This window comes from Gymnoscopelus braueri (genome assembly GCF_963280865.1).
Source record: "Gymnoscopelus braueri genome assembly, chromosome: 15".
Taxonomy (NCBI): Eukaryota; Metazoa; Chordata; class Actinopteri; order Myctophiformes; family Myctophidae; genus Gymnoscopelus; species Gymnoscopelus braueri.
This window is the reverse complement of record NC_137620.1, coordinates 41,943,257-41,964,269: the sequence shown is the minus strand read 5'-3', so window position 1 is coordinate 41,964,269 and position 21,013 is coordinate 41,943,257. Positions and strand designations below refer to the sequence as shown.

The following is a 21,013-nucleotide window of genomic DNA, read 5'->3' as shown; positions in this document are numbered from 1 at the left end:
GCCACTGCAGTCTGCTGCTGATCTCTGATCAGTTCTTTAAGCTCACTGCGTCTTCTCTCAATGGAGACCATCATCTCACTGAAGATCCTGTCACTGGCCTCCACTGCTGCTTCTGCAGAGCTCTGCTTCACACACACACACACACACACACACACACACACACACACACACACACACACACACACACACACACACACACACACACACACACACACACACACACACACACACACACACACTTTGTGTTATCCTTGACATGAAAAGGTTTTGAGCACCACTCATACAGCAATAGCAATATTTTGACAACAAATTTTGAATTAGTTTTAGTCACAGTCTTTTGAATAAAATTCCATTTAGTTTTAGTCATATTTTAGTCATCTGAAATGTTTTAGTTTTAGTATAGTTTTAGTCGACTAAATATCATAAGATTATAGTCGACTAAATCTACAGTTGATTTAGTCGACTAAAGTGTATTGTGGCGGTGCCTTGATGGCGTCGTAATGGCTGATTTTACACTTGGTTGCATGCTGAAAATTGCCGATCTAAAAGCTCACAACGCGTCACGATGCAAGCTTGTAGATCTGCTATTTTCAGAACACAACACCCGAGCGCAACCAAGCATAAAATGACTTGTCTTTTAGTTCTACTGGATCTTTTCTCCACTAGTCCCGCCCTTACATCTTTGTCTAGTTTTTATTTGTTGACCAAATTGTCAATATATTTAGTCTTAGTTTTAGTCATCGTATTGGTTTTTATTTTGTTTTCGTCAGTGAAAAAAGGTAGTCGATGAACATGTTTCGTCATAGTTTTAGTCGACGGAATCAACACTGCTCAGGACATCAGCTACAGTATTTGAAAATAGCCGTTCTACAAGTTCCCAACTCATGGCGAATACATCGCGGCACGTTGTGAGTTTGTAGATCTGCTATTTTCTAAAATTTGTGAGAGAATGTGAAAAATAATGAATCATTTTAACAACACTAATCTTATACGTGGGTTGCTGGCATAAAATAATATATTCAAATGGGGGTCTGCAGCCAAATACATATTAATTGGTTTAAGAACCACTGCTTTAGTGCTTCTGATGACACAAGGCTCTGTCTCATCCATATTATACGTAGCATCACCATCTTTCCTCTTTCCACAGTAAACACTAGAACAAGAACTATTATCATAATATCAGCTCACGTTCAGGGCCTCCAAGACCCGTCTCAGGTCTTTCAGCTCATGAGGCGCAGTTTATGGAGCTAGTTCAGGCCAGGCAACTCAAGGGATTGGGCTAACCGATCAGGTGACTAAGTCACATGCACTCTTCTCCTGGTCGGTGAGTTATAAGTAATGCTCTGCCTACCTGTTCAGTCTGGTTGCGCTCTTCTGCTGCTCTGACGTGCGACGCTGCTGCTGCTGCTGCCGAGATCCTGCCGGATCTGCTGCCCTTGCTTGCTCCCTCTGCTGCTGCCCATGAATAGTCTCATATTGTTCCTTGGTTGATGGCTATTGGCGTGCTGCCATTGTCCATGCTGCGCTAATCATAGCTACTCAGCTGTGTGCTACTGGTTCTAAAACGTGGTATTACTTTATTTACTTAAGTTAAAAATCGCTTGCTAAACGCTCAGCTCAAAAGCAGTAGCGTTCGTCATTGATCGATCTCAGTATGGTCAACTAGAAAGTGTAGAAATAGAGTAACGACACGCTTGATCCCGCCGCAAACGGGCTCCTGGGGTATAGTTCCAAACATTGGGACTGCCTGCCTCATTGAGATAGACGGAGCACTTCCGCATTCCATTCTTACAATGGGAGTCGACGCTAGTGTCAGAACTCTCTTTATGGCACTGGGGTAACGGTAGTTCACCAACAGTGTTGCTTAAGTTTCTGTTTCCTTATCGTAGCAACGATGGGCTTGGGGTTCTGTTATGGTCCCCAGTTTAGCGTGTATTTGTTCAAAGTAGTTCACTTTATCTCAAGATTGGGTTTCTAGACCTAGTTGCTTGCTTCTCTCTCAAAAGATGACATCACCGATCTATCGTTCACAGAGGAACGGATGCGCGCGATATGGCTGGTAAGTGCTACTGCCATGATAGATAGAGAGAAAGGGCATGGCGTCACTTTGTGAGTCGCTTTGCTTGTTCTGGCTCTAATGTTCAGATTAATATCTTTATGTAGGCTACTGGTTAAAACACGGATATGCTCAGTTGGCTGCATCTTGCTTAATTTATAGTTATTGTATTCATGGATAGTTCAGTGGCTTTAGACGGTACTCTTATTCTGAAGAGCTCGTCCACCGGATGTTGTTTGAGGCTTATAGTTGATGACCGAACACTTCTCTAACCATGCGAAGGAGAGAGGGGAAGCTAACTTGTGAGTAGTGTTCAAGAAGTAGTTGCACTGCAGTTTAAATGTTAATGCTGCTAGAATTCATTGAAATTAGTTATCTCTCGTGTAGCTGTCTGGCATCTATTTGCAGAGTAGGAAAACTCACTGTTCATGTTGATGCTAAAGTTGCAGCACTAAATTGCTGCCATCATCTCAATGTTCATGTTAGTGCTGAAGTTGCTGTACTAAATTGTACTAGATTGCTGCCATCAACACGATGGTCTCCATTATGCTAAAGCTCTCACTGCATGCTTCTACTGTTCAGATTATGCTAGTCGTTCTTCAACTGCTACTAACTGACTGCTGATCATGATTAGGCTAAAACTGCTGACATTGTTTCTGCAGTCAATGCATGCTACTCATACTAGTGCCATCATGATGATCATGCTAATTATATTGACTGCATTCCTAGGCTACTGCATTAATGCTACTCATTCTGCATTGCTGGCAAAATGTCTGCTAATCATGATTATGCTAATGATGTGGACTACATTGCTACCACTGCTATAATCGACTAATGCTGCTAGTACTAAAAATTGCTGCAAAAGTGCCGATCATGAACATGCTAAGTTACTACTAGTGCTATGGCCACTACCTCATTAATACTGCATTCATCTACCTCACATTTAGCAATTGAAAGCAATATCACGCAAAGTCATTTATCAGCATTTATTGATATTCTGCATTGTGCTTCTTTTTCCATGTCCGGCTTAATGCATGGTGATGGGATGCCTAATGCCGATGGGGATGAGTGCTGTTCACCTTGGATACTGGGGAAGTCAGGTTTGCAGGCCTCGTGTCTTCAACAGTGACAGTGTCAGTGTCAAATCATGTAGCAGTTCAATTGCTCTAATATGTGGTGGAGGTAAAGTAGGCCGTTTCATATTACGATGAAATAATCAAATGAACTTGCAGTGCAGATTAGACGTTATTGGTTGCATTTCTACCGTTGTTATGCTCTTGTATTGCTAAATTACACTTGTTAAGGATCAGGATGAGCTAAAGGGATTCTCATTTTGCTGCATACACTTGGATAAGAGATGGTAGAGACGTTGTAGCACAGGCTAACACAGTACGTTTGCTTCTTGTAGAAGCTTTAGATTGTCGTAGCACAGCATGTTTGCTTATGTGGAAGCTTTAGATTGTTTGTAGCACAGGCTAGCTCAGCATGTTTGCTTCTATGTGGAAGATTAGATTGTTGTAGCAGAGGCTAGCACAGCATGTTTTGCCTATGTGGAGGCGAATTGTTTAGCACAAGCTATCACAGCATGTGTTGCTTCTTATGTGGATAGCTCTGGATTGTTCGTAGCATAGGCTAGCACAGCATGTTTTGCTTCCCACGTGGGAGCTCGGATTGTTCGTAGCACAAGCTAATTCAGCTGTTTTGCTTCCTATGTGGAAGCTTGAATGGTCGGTAGCACAAGCTAAACACAGCATGTTTTACTTCCCATGCGTAAAGCTATCAAATTGATTGTAGCACAAGCTAACTCAGCATGGCTTGCTTATGGGGATAGCTCTGGATTGTGGTAGCACAAGCTATCATGGCATGCTTGCTTCCATGTGGAAGGTATATGGTACAGTATATAGAAAAGTTGGTTGCCAAGTGATGTTGTCATGTTATGAGCAACAAGCTTACAGAAGTAAAGTATTGCAACAGGATAGATGGTGGGGCTTTAGTAGAGTCAAGATATCAGTCATTTGTCAATGTTGGCTGGTGCGCACCAATCCGCGAAATATCTCGCAGGACGGTTAAAGAGGGACTCCGATCCTGGCTGCTCCTGTTATCAATAGTTACACTATGTTGATGGGCTCTTTGCTTTTCTCATGCTTATCAAAAGCTGGGTGACTGGAAGTCTTTGTCCCCGTTAAAAGGCGCTGCTTTATCCGCCAGATTGGGATGCTCACGGCATATTTGGCACCACATCACGGTGTGTTCATCACTGGTGACGAGTGTTGCAGCGCAACCAGCAGCTTGCGGTGTGCAACTGACTGTGTCAGGATTTGAGGCCACACTCGCGCAGTGGCGTGCAGCATGCGTCCCCACACATCCACAGTGAAGCACGCACTTTTCACTGTGGATGTGTGAGTGGCTTCAGGAAGTAAATTCCTGTCCCAGCGGTCTATAACGGCGTCATCTCGTCCAGGGTGGCTTACCATGGTAATTGCAAGAATAATTCTGCTTCTGGTTCTAGATTCCAGGTTGAACTACCTACGCTCTTGGCGGCTCTGTGAGCTCTCAAGGCAGCGTGAGAGAGCTGCTCGAGATGTGGGCTTCTCAGTGTTCTCAGCACTATGCTGCATCATCTACTGTGCGGGCCAGCACAAGGCTCTCAAGGTAGCGTTGAGAGAGCTGCTTGAGATGTGGGCTTCTCAATGTCTTCTCGGCACCTATGCTGCATCATCTACTGAGCTGCCTAGCCTCGCTGCTAAACTCTGCTAAATCAATTCTACCAACCCTCTGGCGTCTGGCTCTGTTGGGCCGATTCAGACTTGCAACAGATGGCATTTCGTGCTAAATCTATTAGGCTATGGATGGAGAGGGATATCGGCGTTAGTTAATATTATTCACATGTCTAATAATCTGCGTCAAGCTCTGCAAGCTATTATTTAAGCTTGTATACCATATTCTTTCTGCATCAACTGCTATGATGCTAATTGCTAACATGCTGCCACATGGCGCTTAACCCATTTAGACCAAGGCGATTTAAAAAATCGCCTTCTAAATCCTGACTAAGTTCTGGAACTTCAAATAGTTAATAAAAAAAATATATATATATAAAATGCATGTTGCTATACGGTAAATGGCAACATGAACCCAAAATTGGTTAAATTGGTCATAAGATGGCCGGGCTAATCCAGAATTGCAATAACATTGTGTTTGTCTCTCCATCTGTAGGCCTAAACTTGAACTGGTTCACTGCAAAGCTGCGAGAGATCTGCTCAGCTGCGGGCTTTCTCCATCCTCCGTATTGGTGTAGCTACACCTGCAGCGCTGCTTGTCTTCTGCTTCTCTAAATCTATGGGGCGATGGTCCTCAGGAGCTTACGTAGATATTGGTTAATAAGGATGACATTCTGCAGGCAAAAAGCTCATGAGTATGAGTGCTCTCACTGTTCTATCGCTAATTCAATAAATGCTGTTGAGCATTATTGACGCTTTAATTACAACTCGGGTGGATTGCTGGGGATTTAGTTTAGTGGTGATGTCATGGTGCTAAAAAATGTTGGTTTATTTATAGCGCTAAAAAATGTTGGGCTTTCCTTGGTAGCGCTAAAAAATGTTGGGCTTTCTATGGCAGCGTTAAAAAATGTTGGGTTCTATGGCAGCGTTAAAAAAATGTTGGGTTTCTATGGCAGCGTTAAAAAATGTTGGGTTTCTATGGCAGCGTTAAAAAAAGATTTGGGTTTTCTATGGCAGCGTTAAAAAATGTTGGGTTTTCTATGGCAGCGTTAAAAAATGTTGGGTTTTCTACGGTAGCGCTAAAAAATGTTGGGTTTCTATGACTATGCAGTCAGGCTAATCATATCAAGCTCAGTCTATTAGTAATTGCCGCTCAGGTATCGTTGGGTACTGATTCAGATGTTAAGTAAAGATAGCGCGTCTTTACACACATAGTCAGTACACTTTATTTATTATGGATGATAAACAATAGTTATCATTCATCATAGGATGACTCATTATATATATATGTGTATATATATATAGCAGATTTCTTTGAAAAAGAAATAAATATAGAATGTCCTCTTCGAATCCGAGTTGGTGCGGCACAGCGTGGACGCCATATTAGGATACCGTCTAGGACTCCTGAATTCAGGGATCAGCGGGTACCTGGATTCATCAGGCTCGCTGAACACATGGGTGCATGCTGCATTTGTTTAGTTAAATTTAAAAAAAAAAAGGAACTCAGTCATTATATCATGTTAAATTATGGAGCTCCACCATTCTCACAGATGGTTGGTCCGGCGTCAGGCCCTGTGCTCTCAAGCCGTTTTGGGGGTTCTTGCTGTTTTGGGGGTTTAATTCATTCCCTGTAAATGCTAATTGGCATGTAACATTCATTAAAATGTTATCCTTACAGGGAATGAATGGATTCAGAGGCCTGACGCCAAACTATGCTTCCTCTTGTTTCTATACCATGCTCAAGCTTGCTAAATATATATTGCTAATAAATATATATTCTAATCCAATCTAAGAGTTGTCTGACTGAAATGAGGCGCAGTTTATGGAGCTAGTTCAGGCCAGGCAACTCAAGGGATTGGGCTAACCGATCAGGTGACTAAGTCACATGCACTCTTCTCCTGGTCGGTGAGTTATAAGTAATGCTCTGCCTACCTGTTCAGTCTGGTTGCGCTCTTCTGCTGCTCTGACGTGCGACGCTGCTGCTGCTGCTGCTCTGCTGCCGAGATCCTGCCGGATCTGCTGCCCTTGCTTGCTCCCTCTGCTGCTGCCCATGAAAGTCATCCCACCCGCCTCCCCGGCATCCACCTGTAGGCTCTGTTTCTAGATCCCCTTGGGGGTTTAATTCATTCCCTGTAAATGCTAATTGGCATGTAACATTCATTAAAATGTTATCCTTACAGGGAATGAATGGATTCAGAGGCCTGACGCCAAACTATGCTTCCTCTTGTTTCTATACCATGCTCAAGCTTGCTAAATATATATTGCTAATAAATATATATTCTAATCCAATCTAAGAGTTGTCTGACTGAACTTCTTTTTCTCCTGGATCTTCTGCTGGACTTTCTCCTGAATTGTCACCAGCTGTTTCTGCAAGAAACAGGAAGAGACAGTTTGGCTTGTAAACAAAGTACATTTAAGTTTGTATACCAAGTCTATCTAATCAGGATGCAGGACAAAAACAAGTGAGATTTGAGACAGTTTAGTTTGGATCCACATCTTAAACCAACTGTATAACTTCTCCAAAATACAGGTGCAAGATTAATGGACATGAAATATGATTCATGAAAAGTTATCAATCGCCATGTTTTTCATTGGGTCCAAAATGAGTGTACTTCATCCTATAATACTTTTTTATTGTAAAAACACCCTGGTTTGTGCTTTTAATGTCTCTGACATGGTCATTTAGTTCTGCTTCTATCTTTAAAACATGATCTATCTTATGATTTGTCTTCAAGTGATCATGGTCCTACCTGTTTCTCTGCCTTCTCTGCAGCAGCTGACACCGTGTCATGGCCCTTATGTTCATCCATGAGGCACTGATAGCAGATACACTGGCGGTCTGTGCGACAGAACACCTCCATCAGCTTGTCATGACTGGAGCACATCTTCTCCTGCAGTTTGTTGGTGGCTGGGACCAGCTTGTGCTTCTGCAACGCAGGAACATTGTAGTGAGGCTGGAGGTGAGTCTCACAGAAAGAGACCAGACACACCAGACAAGACATGAGAGCTTTGTGACGTCTGGCTCCGGTGCAGAAATCACAGGCCACGTCTGCTGGACCGGCGTACAGCAGAGCAGCAGAGACAGAAGACTGCTGACCTCCTGTACTGCTCAGCTTCATCACAACCTGGAAGTAAAGAGAAGAGGAGGGGAGGTCACTCACTGCTGACAAATACAACACAGTCATTGTGCGGTTCATGGTGATAAACACAGTGAGACATTACAGGTATTAGTTCATCTAGTTAGTAAGATCATTGTAACATTATCTGAACACTGTGGTTCTGAACTTTGCATTCCATAAAGTTGATTGCTTTACAGTATGTTGTAAAATGTAAGCATTTAGTAGACGCTGTTAGATTAGAAATAGAAGATGAATGACATGGCAAGAATAGGGACGCTAGAGTTTAATGATTAACCAGTGACTAACAAAGTCAAAGATCAGAGTAAATTACCCTAGTCAACAAAATGACACGATAAGGTAAGTACTGTAGACTGCAAAGAAACTAAGGGTTACTTCCGTAACCCCGGTTTTGTAAATTGCGAACGAGGTGTTCACATATGGGAAACAGCGCCCTCTGGCGATGTACAGAAGCTTCACATTCACTCCCTCAGGGCCAAACCCTTTTTGGCCCGATGGGTCTTCCGTCGCTTTCCGGTAGCCCTCTTACCCGAGGGCACAAAAGGAGACCGGAACGCGGAAGTCATTCTCTTGATACACCAGCTTCCTTCTGCCTACGGTGAAGCAAAAAGAAGGGTGTTTTTGTGAACACCTCGTTCGCAATTTACAAAACCGGGGTTACGGAAGTAACCCTTAGTTTTGCTACATTGCTCTCTCGGTGTTCACATATGGGAGATATAAACCCCCGGAATGTATCTACAAATTGAGATACCACAATACCTGCCCCAGTACCGGGCGCCAGGGGCGTGGCCCTCAGCACCCAGGCGCCATCAGACCCACCGGGTCTGAGGCAAGGATCAGGAAAGTAGGGCCCTGACACACCATTGTCAGCCCTAAGAACTAAAAGACAGGCACAGCCTGTCCATCTTCGTGGAGGGCCCTGACAGACCGAAGTCCGCCTTACTGACCTAAGGCCCGGACGTCGGCCTATGACATACTAGGCACAAGGGCATGAACAGATCCTACATCCGTTCTATGCCCCTACCCACCTTCAGGTGGAAGCCACACCCCGGACTGCGAGCGCCAAAGAAGACGCCGCCACGTCCAGGCTAGAAAAACAGCGAAAGTCAAGGAGACTACCAACTCGCTGTCATGTAGACGTCCTGAAAAACCCGCCTCTGCAGAGGGCCCAGGACGTCAACACCCCCTAGGAGGCACAAGGGCATGAACCGACCTTACGTCTGTTCCATGCATCTACCCCACCGTCAGGTGGAAACCACGCCCAGGACTGCGTGCGCCATGGAGGGCGCTGCCACGTCCAGGCCAAAGAGAGCAGCGAAAGTCGAGGTAGACGACTAACTTGCTGCCGTGTAGGCGTCCTGAAAACCACACCTCTGCAGAGGGCCCAGGACGTCGACACACCCCTAGTAGAGTGCGCTCTCAGGCCGTCAGGCACTGGGGCTCCGCTACTAGTGTACGCCAGGCGAATAGCATCCAAAATCCACCGGGAAGGCGTTGACTAAGCCACCGCCTTCCCCGTGACCCGGGCCCCAGAGAAACGAACAACCGGCTGGGTCGGTTCTGGGCCACAGTCCTTCGGACATACACCCTCAGGGCCTTCACTGGCCAGAGACAGTGCAGCCTCCGATCCACCTCCGGGCAACCGGAGGCAGGTGAAAAGCCACCACCTCAGTAGGCTTTAACCACTGCTAGGTAGTCTTGGGGACAAACGCCGGGTTGGGTTTGAAGACAACCCTACCGTCACCTCCAGCGAACCTCATGCACTCTGGAGTCACCGAGAGGGCACGAATATCGCTCACCCGTTCCGCTGTCAACAGCGCAACCAGGAGTACCGTCTTGAACGTGAGGAACTTTGGTTCCTCCGTCTCCAACGGCTCAAAAGGAGGACGAGAGAGTGAGTCGAGCACCAGGACCAAGTCCCAACGCGGCGAACAGGGACCTTGAGACAGGATGTGCCCGCAGCGCACTTCATGAACTGGCCCACAAGGGGCTGTTTTACGTGGTTTTCCCCTCGAAGCCAACCGTGGCTCACTGAGATAGCCGCCAGGTACCCTTCGATTGTGGAGAAAACGTTTCCCAGATCATACCTATCCTGTAGGAAGATCAGGACGTCTGCTACCGAAACCTGGAGCGGAACCATGCACAGCCGGGGACCGTCCCAGATACCATTCCTCGCACACGCCCTACTTTGTCCCGTAGAGAGACCTAGTGGAGTGTGCCCTAGCGGCCTAAATAGTATCCGCTAGTAGTGGAAAAACAGTCATTTCAGCGAACGAACGACTTTGTCCACGTTCACGGCAATGAATAGTTCAATTGACTCGTTCACGTTCTCGTTCAGCAGCTCCACTCTCTAGTGTGAAAACGCCCTCGTGGGAGCGTCTTTGTTTTCTACGTCGCACGTACAGCCCAACCTCCCGTCCTATACGCGGGGGGAGGGGATGGGGGCATGCACTATAGTGTGAACGTAACCGTCCCAGAAAAAGAACAAACTCGTTCACATTCACGGCAAGGAACTAGTTAATTTTAGCGAGTCGAACCTGAACGATACCCCACTGGTAGCCACCATTCTAGGAGGAAAACCAGTCGCAGTCAAGTTTTCCCTCCACGGGCCAGACCCACAATTCTATTTCTGCGGGTCTGGGATGAAAGGTTTCGCCCTTCGCCTGCTGTCGCAGATCCCTGCGTAGCGGGAGGGGCCAAGGTTGCTTTTTAGAGGAGGGGAGCTATCCCCGACCTCCGGGAGCCCCGTACCGGAGCCACCAGCAACGCCACCAAGCCTTGGAGTCTGATCCGTTCCGGAGTGGGGTGGATCAGTTCCAGCGGAGGGCACGCATAAGGCAGCCCCCACGACCATTCGTGCGCCGGGGCGTCCAGGTCCAGCGGAGCCCGCTCTCTCATTGAGAGGAACAGCGAGCAATCTGCGTTCTCCTCCGCGGCAACTAGGTCCAGATCTGGTCCGCGACCCTGGTGCGGAAACCAATCTGAATAAAAGTCTCGCCTCTGGACAGAGGATCGGTTCCCCTGTTCAGAAGGCCAAGTACATGAGAGGCGCTGATTGATTCCAAGTGTGCGTCGCACCACAAAATCAAACCTCCGTGCCAGACTGTTCAAGGTAGGAGATCTCGGACCTCCTTGCTTGTTGGTACAGGCCATGGTCGTGGTATTGTCCGTCCTGACCTGAACGTTACGTCCACTGATGTGGGGCTCAAAGTGTTTTACCGCCAAAAGGACTGCCATCAACTCCAAGCAGTTAATGTATGCTGTCCTCATGCTGCGGTTCCACAGACCCATGGCCGTCCGGCCCCCGAAGGTGGTGACCCACCCTGTGAGGCTGTCATCGGTGGCGATCATCATTCTTGAGATGATCCTCCCTACCGGGACGCCCTCCGACAGGAAAGAGGCTACTTTCCCTTGTTGGAGGGACTGCATGCATGCCGCGGACACTGTCACACGGCAAAAAACCTGAGGGAGCTCAACCAGAGAGACCGCATCCAGTGCGATACCTATAAGGTAGCGTGATGGGACTGGGTGAGCACACACTTCGTGCACTTCTCGAAGTTCAGTGTGAATCCCGGGGAGGTCAGGTGCGACACCACCAGTCTATGGTGATGACATGCATCCAGAACGCGAGTCCGCACTCAGCAACCAAATGTTCTATGTAGGTTGCGATGCGGACTCCCCTCTGTCTCAGAGGAGCTATCGCTTGAGTGCATTTCATGAACATCCTGGGACTCAAGACATTTCAAACGAGAGGACCAGGTACCTGTACACACGACCCTCGAACTCGAAGCGCAGGATTTACCTGTGCGGGGGGGAAGATAGGGATGTGGAGAAGGGCGTCCTTGAGATCTAGTGAGCTCTTAGATCCAAGATAGGACGTAGCCCCCTCCCCTTTCTTCTTGACCAGGAAGTATCTCGAGTAGAAAACGAGCCGGCTTTCTCCTGGTGACACTGTCCTTACGGCGTTCTTGCGTAAAGGGAGGCAGTCTCCTCTCGCAACGTCACCGCCTCTTGACCACTAGCGTGTAACAACAGTGCTCTGTTGGCCATGGGTGGTCTGGTGGAAAAAGCAGTATGTACCGCCAAACAGTTCATTTCAGTGAACGAACGATTTAATTCACGTTCACGGCAATGATTTGTTCAAAAGATTCGTTCAAAGAATCTTTCAAACCGCCAAACAGTTCATTTCAGTGAACGAACGATTTAATTCACGTTCACGGCAATGATTTGTTCAAAAGATTCGTTCAAAGAATCGCTCAAACCGCCAAACAGTTCATTTCAGTGAACGAACGAGTTAATTCACGTTCACGGCAATGACCAAAGATTCGTTCAAAGATTCGTTCAAGGATTCGTTCCAACGATTCGTTCAAATGATTCGTTCAAGTTCGGTAGTGCTCCCGGTCCCGGTGGGGCGTAAGGGGCTACTATGTGCATGCAGACGTGTGCACCTGATCCCACTAACATGACTGCACAATGCACAGTCGCAGGAGGAGTTAACCAGTCCGCCTGTCGTGTGTGCGGTGTGCTGGGGGGGCATGAACGAAATCGTGAACGTAACGGTTCCAAAGAGGGAAGAGTGTCCGTTCGTTCACGTCAAGCACTAGTTCTTGTGAAAGGATCGATCATAACCGACACATCATTATACTGTCCACTCGTGTGTGACAACAAGGCCCTGTTGGACATGGGTGGTTTTGTGGAAACTGCGGCCTGTACCCCTGTGCTCTCATATGAAGCACCCAGGGGTCGGCATTGCACTCTTTGCATCGCTTGATGCGGAGTGACAAAAGATTTGGAGGGGTTGTTATTAATGTCGGGCGTACGCGAGCCGCCATCCTGGCTGTACTCGTTGGCCCGGCAACCATGTTTGGCTTTTTCCTGGTAACACTTCCCTTACGGCATTCTTGCGTAATAGAGAGGAGATCTCCTCTCGTAACGTCACCGCCGTTTGACCACTCGCTTGTGACAACAGTACTTCGTTGGACATGGGTGGTTTGGTGGAAAATTGCAGTCTGTAACCCTTTGCTATCATACGAAGCACCCAGGGGTTGGGGTTGCATTTTTTCCATTGCTCGATGTGCAATGACAACGGATTTGGAGGGGGTTGTTATTGTATTCGAGCGTACATCAGCCGCCATCTTGGCGCCACTCGTTGGCCTGACAACCGTGTTTGGTGTTACTTCCGGGCCCATGTACGCGGCCATTTTGGAAATACTGGCCACGCACGTGGGCGCCGCCATTGTTGCCGGCAACACGTGTCTGCGAGCAGCAGCGGCCATCTTTATTGGCAACACGTGTTGTGCAGTGGGGGCGGCCATTTTGGCTACCCCCACCTTCCTTACAACAATTTGGCTTATATTTACCTTGTGACTTTCTTTCATGGACCAAGGAAAATTTTGGCGTGACCCTTGTAGGAAATGACGGTTTTGGCCCGCCATAACGCCTTTTCTCTGTCCAACGACCACCATGGACCCCCCGTGGGGGGTCCGTAGTGGTCGTTGGCTCATTTTGGGTACTTTTGGTTGCAATCTTCTTGGTTGTTTACAAGCATTTTTTGTCATATAAGCAACATTCGCAACATAAGCAGGGGACACAATCACATTCAACAGTGCATACACATTCACGTAATTCTCTACAAAGACATGTGTATTCAACTGTGCACGCATATTCACGTAATTCTCTACAATGACATGTGATTGCGACGGCAGGGCTTTTGGTTGCAATTCTTTTTTGTTTTTTGTTTTTTATTGCACAAGCACTGTATTGTCATATAAGAGACATTTGCAACAGAAGCAGGGGACACAAGTGCATGCACATTCACATTCACGTAATCCTGTACTATGAATTGTGTGTGTGTGTCTTGTAACTCGGGGCTAGTAGTGCAGTTTTCTGTCGCCGCTAGCTCCGGTTTGGTGGGGTTTGGAAGGCGGGGAGGCGTCGCTGTCCCTCTGGTCAAGCTGCTCGCCTCTGGTCGGTAGCGGGTGGGGCGGAGGAAGACTGGGAAAAGCAAGCTGGACCTACCTGCCGGGTCTGTGGTGAACCACCGTGCCCTTCCGTGGGTGACGCACAAACCGAGTACTCTACCAGCCCATTCTGTGGAGTATTTGTCGAGAAAGATCTCCTGTGTGAGGCGTCGCATCTCAGCTAGCGCTGGTATAGCGGCGTCTCCGGTCTCGAGTTGCTTTTTTAAATTTACAGACACTTACTTTGTCATGGAAAAACATTTCGAGCCACACAAACAAAGGGAACACATAGGCATGCACATTCGCCAGATCTGTACGCTGATGTGTGTGTCCACGATGGCGCGTGCGTCATGGTAGACTGTGTGTCCCACTCATCCAGGGGCTGTGAGCAGGAACGGGTGTCGCGTCCTCACCGGGGGGGAGGGGAGATCCAAGCTGGCTCCCCGGTCGTGGCGATCGGCGGTAGTGTTAAGCTCTCGTCGAGTCATCGTAGAGGACGTAGGTGGCTAGGCTAGGCTAGACTAGGCCAAGGCCACTGAGCTAGCTAGAGGCCAGGCTAAGCTAAAGGCTCTATTAGCTAGGCCAAGGTAACTAGACTGGTTAGTTTAACGTCCGTAGAATGCTGTGTTTTCCTCGTCCGGAAAAGCACGGCGGGGATAGGAGGGAGAGAAGGAGGTCCGGGGAACTCTCAATGGACTGAGAATCCTACCCGTCGCTTCAGAGTTAGTAGAACCCGCAGACCTCGATCTTGTAGAAAGGTGAGAAGCTCCTTCATCGTAGGCAGAAGGAAGCCAAGAGAATGACTTCCGCGTTCCGGTCTCCTTTTGTGCCCTCGGGTAAGAGGGCTACCGGAAAGCGACGGAAGACCCATCGGGCCAAAAAGGGTTTGGCCCTGAGGGAGTGAATGTGAAGCTTCTGTACATCGCCAGAGGGCGCTGTTTCCCATATGTGAACACCGAGAGAGCAATGTAGCAAAACTAAGATACCATCAAACCTAGCATCTGTTTAAACCAGTGGTTCTCAAACCTTTTCATGTCAAGGACCCCCAAATTAATATTGTATTTGTCCACGGACCCCCATCTGAAAATAATTAATACCAGGGAGGGATCTCCATACAAGATTTATGTTATTAAAATGTTTTAAAAAATTGTGAGCTTGTACATCAGCAATTTTCAAATAGTGGATGTATAGGGTTACAGTGGTTAAACAGACTGTGATGCTCTATTAACACATTTTGTTGGGGACCCCCTGGAACCCCCTCATTGACCCCTGGGGGTCCCTAGACCCCACTTTGAGGACCACTGGTCTAACATGCTATCTAAATAACATTGTTAGTATTATATCATTATCAACATCAACATACATAACATAATGTGTAGTAAATAAGCAACATATAGTATAACTACGCTATCACAATAGTCAACAAGGAGTTTGCTGTAGCAGAACATGTAGTTTAATGTGTGGTTGTAGCTGTAGAATACAACTCTCGTAGACGTATTTATGATTCTGACGTTTTCAATCTATGAGAGTTGTAGGGTTCACCCCCCATGGAAACAGGGACTTTCAGCACTATACCCCGTAGACACTCCAAACATGTACAAATTGAAAATAAAGGTGCTCACCCCCACGCCTCAAATGTTAGCTCTCGCTACGCGGTAGTAGTTTAATGTAATAATCCATATCTTTCAACAAAGAAGTGTTTTAATGCCGTCTGTGGCTGAACGCCATTTCCATTTTCACCCTCGTTTACTTCCAGTTTACATTGAGTGTAATTCCGGGTTTCACCAGATGGGCGCGTTACTACCGCCCATTGGGAACTTCCGACAGAATCGGCCACAGACGGCATTAAAACACTTCTTTATTGAAAGATATAGATTATTACATTAAACTACTACCCCGTAGCGAGAGCTAACATTTGGACCGTGGGGGTAAGCACGTTTATTTTCAATTTGTATATGTTTGGAGTGTCTACGGGGTATAGTGCAGAAAGTCCCTGTGTCCATGGGGGTGAACTCTACAACTCTCGTAGATTGAAAACGTCAGACTCATAAATACGTCTACGAGAGTTGTATTCTACAGCTATGTGGTTGTAACGTGTAAGGTCATCTCACCTCAGCCAGCATGTTGTTCTTCCCCAGAACAGGTCTGGGACTGAAGCTCTCTCTGCACTGGGGACAGCTGTAGACTCCCGTCTCCTCATACTGGTCCCAGTAACCCTCAATACAGCTTCTACAGTAACTGTGTCCACACTGTAGAGTCACTGGTTCCTTTAGAAGGTCCAGACAGACAGAACAGCAGAACTGGTCCTGGTCCAGATCACATCCCTGTTGCTTCTCCTGCTGTTGTGCCATTTGACCGACAACCACACTCACACTGAGAGAAAAGACACAACACTTTGGTTTACTCAAGAGAGACACACAACAGCTCTAAGTTTCGTTTCTTCTGAAGAAAAGACCAGTGTTCCGTGAGCAACTATAAGACTTCTGGTGGACGATCTCTTCAGAATAAGAGTACCCTCTAGAGCAAAAAGGAGCCATTGAAAAACGGTTAATTTGCACATTAAAACTATAAATTAAGCATTTAAACGACATATTATGTTTCTATACAACACATATTATGTTTCTGTGTAACAAAAAGGGATTTAAAACATTAATAATTTATCTAAATGGATAAATGCTGTTCAAAGGAGTGCATAGCCTATACAAATTGGACACTGGACAGGAGACGGCTCCGCGAGGCAACACTTTGGACATATGCACGCGTTCAGGGAGACCTCCTCTACAACACCACACTGTCCGCTAAACCGGAGAGGTGTAAAATAAAAAGTGGCGGGCCGTCCAGTGAGGTCAGAGGTCAGAAAAGTGCCACTCTCAGACAATAGTGGGCGCTGCACAGGAGACGGCTCCGCGAGGCAACACTTTGAACGTACGCACGCGTTCAGGGAGACCTCCTCTACAACACCACACTCTCCGCTAAGCCAGACGTGTGTAAAATAAAAAGTGGCGGGTACTAAAATGTTTTACTTAAGTAAAAGTATCAATACTGCAATGTAGAAATACTCTGCACAAGTAAAAGTCCTGAATTCTAAATGTAATTGAGTAAAAGTACTGGTATCAAAATGTAATTAAATATAAAAATATTTTGCTTGTAGATCGGCTATTTTCAAATTGTCAAAGTTTAAATAGGGCTGAAGTGGTCTTGTATAAATATAAAAATCTTTTGCATGTAGATCGGCTATTTTCAAATTTCCAAAGTTTAAATAGGGCTGAAGTGGTCTTGTAATAATAATCAAAAATATACAAAGTAACAAGTAACTAGTTTTCAAATAATTGTAGTGGAGTAAAAGTGTAATATCTGCCTCTGAAATGTAGTGGAGTAGTACTTAGTTACTTTCCACCACTGTATAAATGTATTTTTCAAAATGCATAGTACAGTAATTGATTACATGTACTTAGTTACTTTCCACCACTGTATAAATGTCTTTTTCGAAATGCATTTATGTCTTTCATAAAACATTAAATGTGATGATCTTACTTTGAAGGCAACCGGAAACCTTATTGTTGCTAGCTCAAAAACCGGATGTCCTATCGTTGCTCCCGGAACGGCGGTGAAGAAAAGTAGGAGAGGCAAAGGGAGGGACTTCCTGGATGTTTGCAGATATGCAAATATGTCATGGCAAGACAGGTGAACTTGATCATAATAAAGGGGAAACCTGAAAATTACACGGGGGGGGGGCAATTCAATGATGCCTTATTGCTGTTGTGTCATTGCTTGTCATCTGCATTCTTTTGTTGTCCTCTCACAACCATATAGAGTAAAAAGTAGCTAACTGGAGTTGCACCTGAAGTGTTCATAGAATTATTCATTGTGTGTTATTTCAGGAAACAAGATCAAGTTCCTACAGATGAGAGAAATGCCATTCAAATTCAACTGTTTTATTTTTCATGTTTTTTTGTTTTTCTGTCTGTATCTCTCACTTTATCAAACATATTCCCTATTGTGCACGGCGTCTTATGTAGTATGACTTATGTTATTAGGCATTTTTTATTATATAGTAGCGTCACTGTAGATCAGCTATAGTATTTTGTAACTTGCCGATTTAATACTTTCCTAGGTGTAAAGACCAATTTAAAGGCCCATAATCTTTCATTGTACAGTCTGTTACCTTCTAGTGTATTTTAATTACAACTTCATTAATGACTAAGAAAAGGTCAGCATTAAAAGGGGAAATGGAATATAGTAACTCTCTGTTCTACAACAGAACGGTCAACACCTCAATGCTTTGACAGCAAAGCAACTGACAATATGCAAAAATAGGCTACTGTATTCTGGAAGGAAAGCTAGGAACCATTCATTAAAAACACTCAGACCTCTGAATAGGACCTCATAATAATCACTAGCTTTCCCTTTCCAAGCCTCACTGTGTCAATCTTTTCCAGTGAGAATTGAATGTAGTATTTGTTAAACTTGTGGAATTCTAAAAACAAAACAAAAACAAAACAATACTGTGAATGCAAAGTTACTGTACATTAAATGAGATTCTGTTTCAGGTTATGTTTCACTTTGGACACAAGGGGGCAGCGTTCACCACTCGTTTGCTTATATTTGCAGGATTTTGCCGTCAATACAAATTAAACTATTTTTTTCTTGAGCAAATATCAGAGTAAAGGCATAATGATTGTGTACAATATTTAGTTTGAGGACACTATCAACCCAACAGAGTAGTGTTTCATTAATCTCTTGGTTAAGGTCCACTGCTCTTGAAAATGACTGTGACATGAAAAGTACAGCTTATTATATTAATGTTTTATTGGATAAACTTAGGCTTGTTCAAGCTCACATTCAAACTATCAAAAATACTGTATTGTCGCTGTTATGCAGAAAACCTTTATCTCCATATTTCCACTTTATATGATTTTGTTCTTAAAATAAATAATGCCCTACTTTGTGGTGTGACACTGTTGCACAAAAGTAGTGAAAATAACACATTTTGTTAAACATAGCAACAAATAATCATATTTTAGTTTAATTACATGGCCAAAATAGGGACAGCAGAACTATTTGTGGATGGGAAAGAGATTAATATTTGAAATTGTCATCCTATGACCTGAAAGAATAATGGACAGAAGTATGTGTTCCTCTGGATTGATTCCCACTGTATATTAATTCATATTTCAACTAGAGCAGCAACTAGCAGCAGCAACTAGCAGCAGCAACTAGCAGCAACAACTAGCGCACCTCCCTTCCAAAACTCCACTCCTAGCCAGGGCTCCCTCACTAAAGTGAAAACACACACATGCATGTTGACTGTTGTTGGACAAAAACAGGCTAATACAGGAAGTTCATTTGGGTTAATTTGAAAACACACACACACACACACATGCATGTTGACTGTTGTGTAAAGTTGGACAAAAACAGGCTAATACAGGAAGTTCATTTGGGTTATGTTGAGCTTTTATTTTATTTTAATCACTCTCTCTTTGAGGTCTGCTTCCGGGAGGCATGTGTTCTTAGAGCGTACACACATGAGAAGATGTAGTCACACAGGACTCCAGCTGATATTTGTATAGTTCCAACTGGAACTACAGTATACAGGAAACACTGTAGTCCAAGTAGTCTATAGGAGGAACTGAGATTCACCCTGTGATGTCACAGAGTAAGCGTTCCAAATTCATAATAAAAACATAGAAGCACTGCCAAATCATCTTTAGTTTGTCCTCGACTTTATAGAAACAGGATTTGGGTTCAAAAGCAGGGAAGTGGCCCTTTAAGTCTGTCTGTGATTTTCATAAATGTTTAACTGATGAAAAGCATTAAAGAGAGCTTGTGACTAAATAAACAAAACAAAATGATACAGCAAATGTACTTGGGACTTCTATATTAAATATTCTTTTTAACCACTTAAAAACCCCAGCATCCGTATAGCGGTCACAGAAAATAGCAGATAGACAAGCTCACAACGCGTCGCGCTGCGACGCGTTGTGAGCTTGTCGATCGGCTATTTTCAGCGAAAGCTTTCCCCACAATAACCCAAAACAGAAAAGACACTAGTATTGAGCCCTGAGGGACTCTGGTTACCCATATGGGGTTTAAGTAGTTAATAAACATCATATGCGTCTGCCATCATTTTGAAATATGTATTTCCCAGGGAATCAGTTTCTGAAATATAATCATTCAGTCTACTGTGCATGCATAATATGTCACATTCTGAGATATTATGATTGAATGATGTTTTTAGAAAAACAATCATTTTTTCCCCCAATGTTTTGGTTTTGTAGGTCTTGACTTCACTGGATATAAAAAACAGGGGTGCAAACATTTTTTCTATAGGAGCCAAACTGACTTTGATAAAGTGAGTGAAGGGCCACACATTGGATTTTTGAATTGAAACTTGAAACACATAGTGGTGAATTATGTTAAAACTGCATGAATTTGACAGACACGATAGACTCATTTATAATAGGGTCAAGTGTTTTTTTGTTTTTTTTTAAGATATTTTTGGGGGCTTTTTCTGCCTTTATTGATAGGATAGTAGGCTGACAGGAAATGGGGAGAGAGATGGTGGGATGACATACAGCAAAGGTCGTCAGGACGAGAAGTCGAACCCGCCACACGCTGTCAAGCTGGACTACCAGCATGTGGTATGCGTCTGGACCGCCAGGCCAGCGGACACTCCTATATTATTTTTTTAATTATTTTTTACACCTGTGCTGTCTGTATCACTCACTTTATCAAACATATTCCCTATTTTGCAAGCCGTCTTATGACTTATCTTATTTTTTATTTTGAAAACCATTTTAAAATAGCGAAAATAGCTTCACTGCAGATCAGCTACCGTATTTTGTAATGTGCAGTTTTAACACTTTGCTAAATTAACCGATTTAAAGGCCTATAATCTTTCATTGTACAGTCTGTTACCAGTTCAATTATGATTATTTTTGGGGGTCACAGCCTGAACAGGTTGAGAACGACTGGGGGGTTATAGATAAACAACTGCCTATTGACTGACTTAGAGACTATTAATTCTCCACTACATCTCAGAGGCAGTTAAGGGGTATTTGAGTGATGGGATGAAGTTTTAAGATAGTCAAAGGGTCAATGCCCCCAGTACCTAGAACCCCAATGGAAACAAGACCGCAAGGA

General features: G+C 44.9%; 1 protein-coding gene across 1 annotated transcript; it reads right to left on the bottom strand.

Annotated features, from left to right (window-relative positions):
* Nucleotides 1–6,863: 6,863 nt before the first annotated feature.
* LOC308102153 (E3 ubiquitin-protein ligase TRIM47-like) lies at nucleotides 6,864–16,221 on the bottom strand (the record flags this gene model as incomplete). The annotated part of the gene is made up of 3 exons (XM_080451755.1): nucleotides 6,864–7,140; nucleotides 7,524–7,898; nucleotides 15,982–16,221. The coding sequence occupies 3 exons, from the start codon at nucleotides 16,219–16,221 to the stop codon at nucleotides 7,054–7,056; spliced, it is 702 nt and encodes a 233-aa protein (XP_080307881.1). The 3' UTR covers nucleotides 6,864–7,053.
* Nucleotides 16,222–21,013: the final 4,792 nt, after the last annotated feature.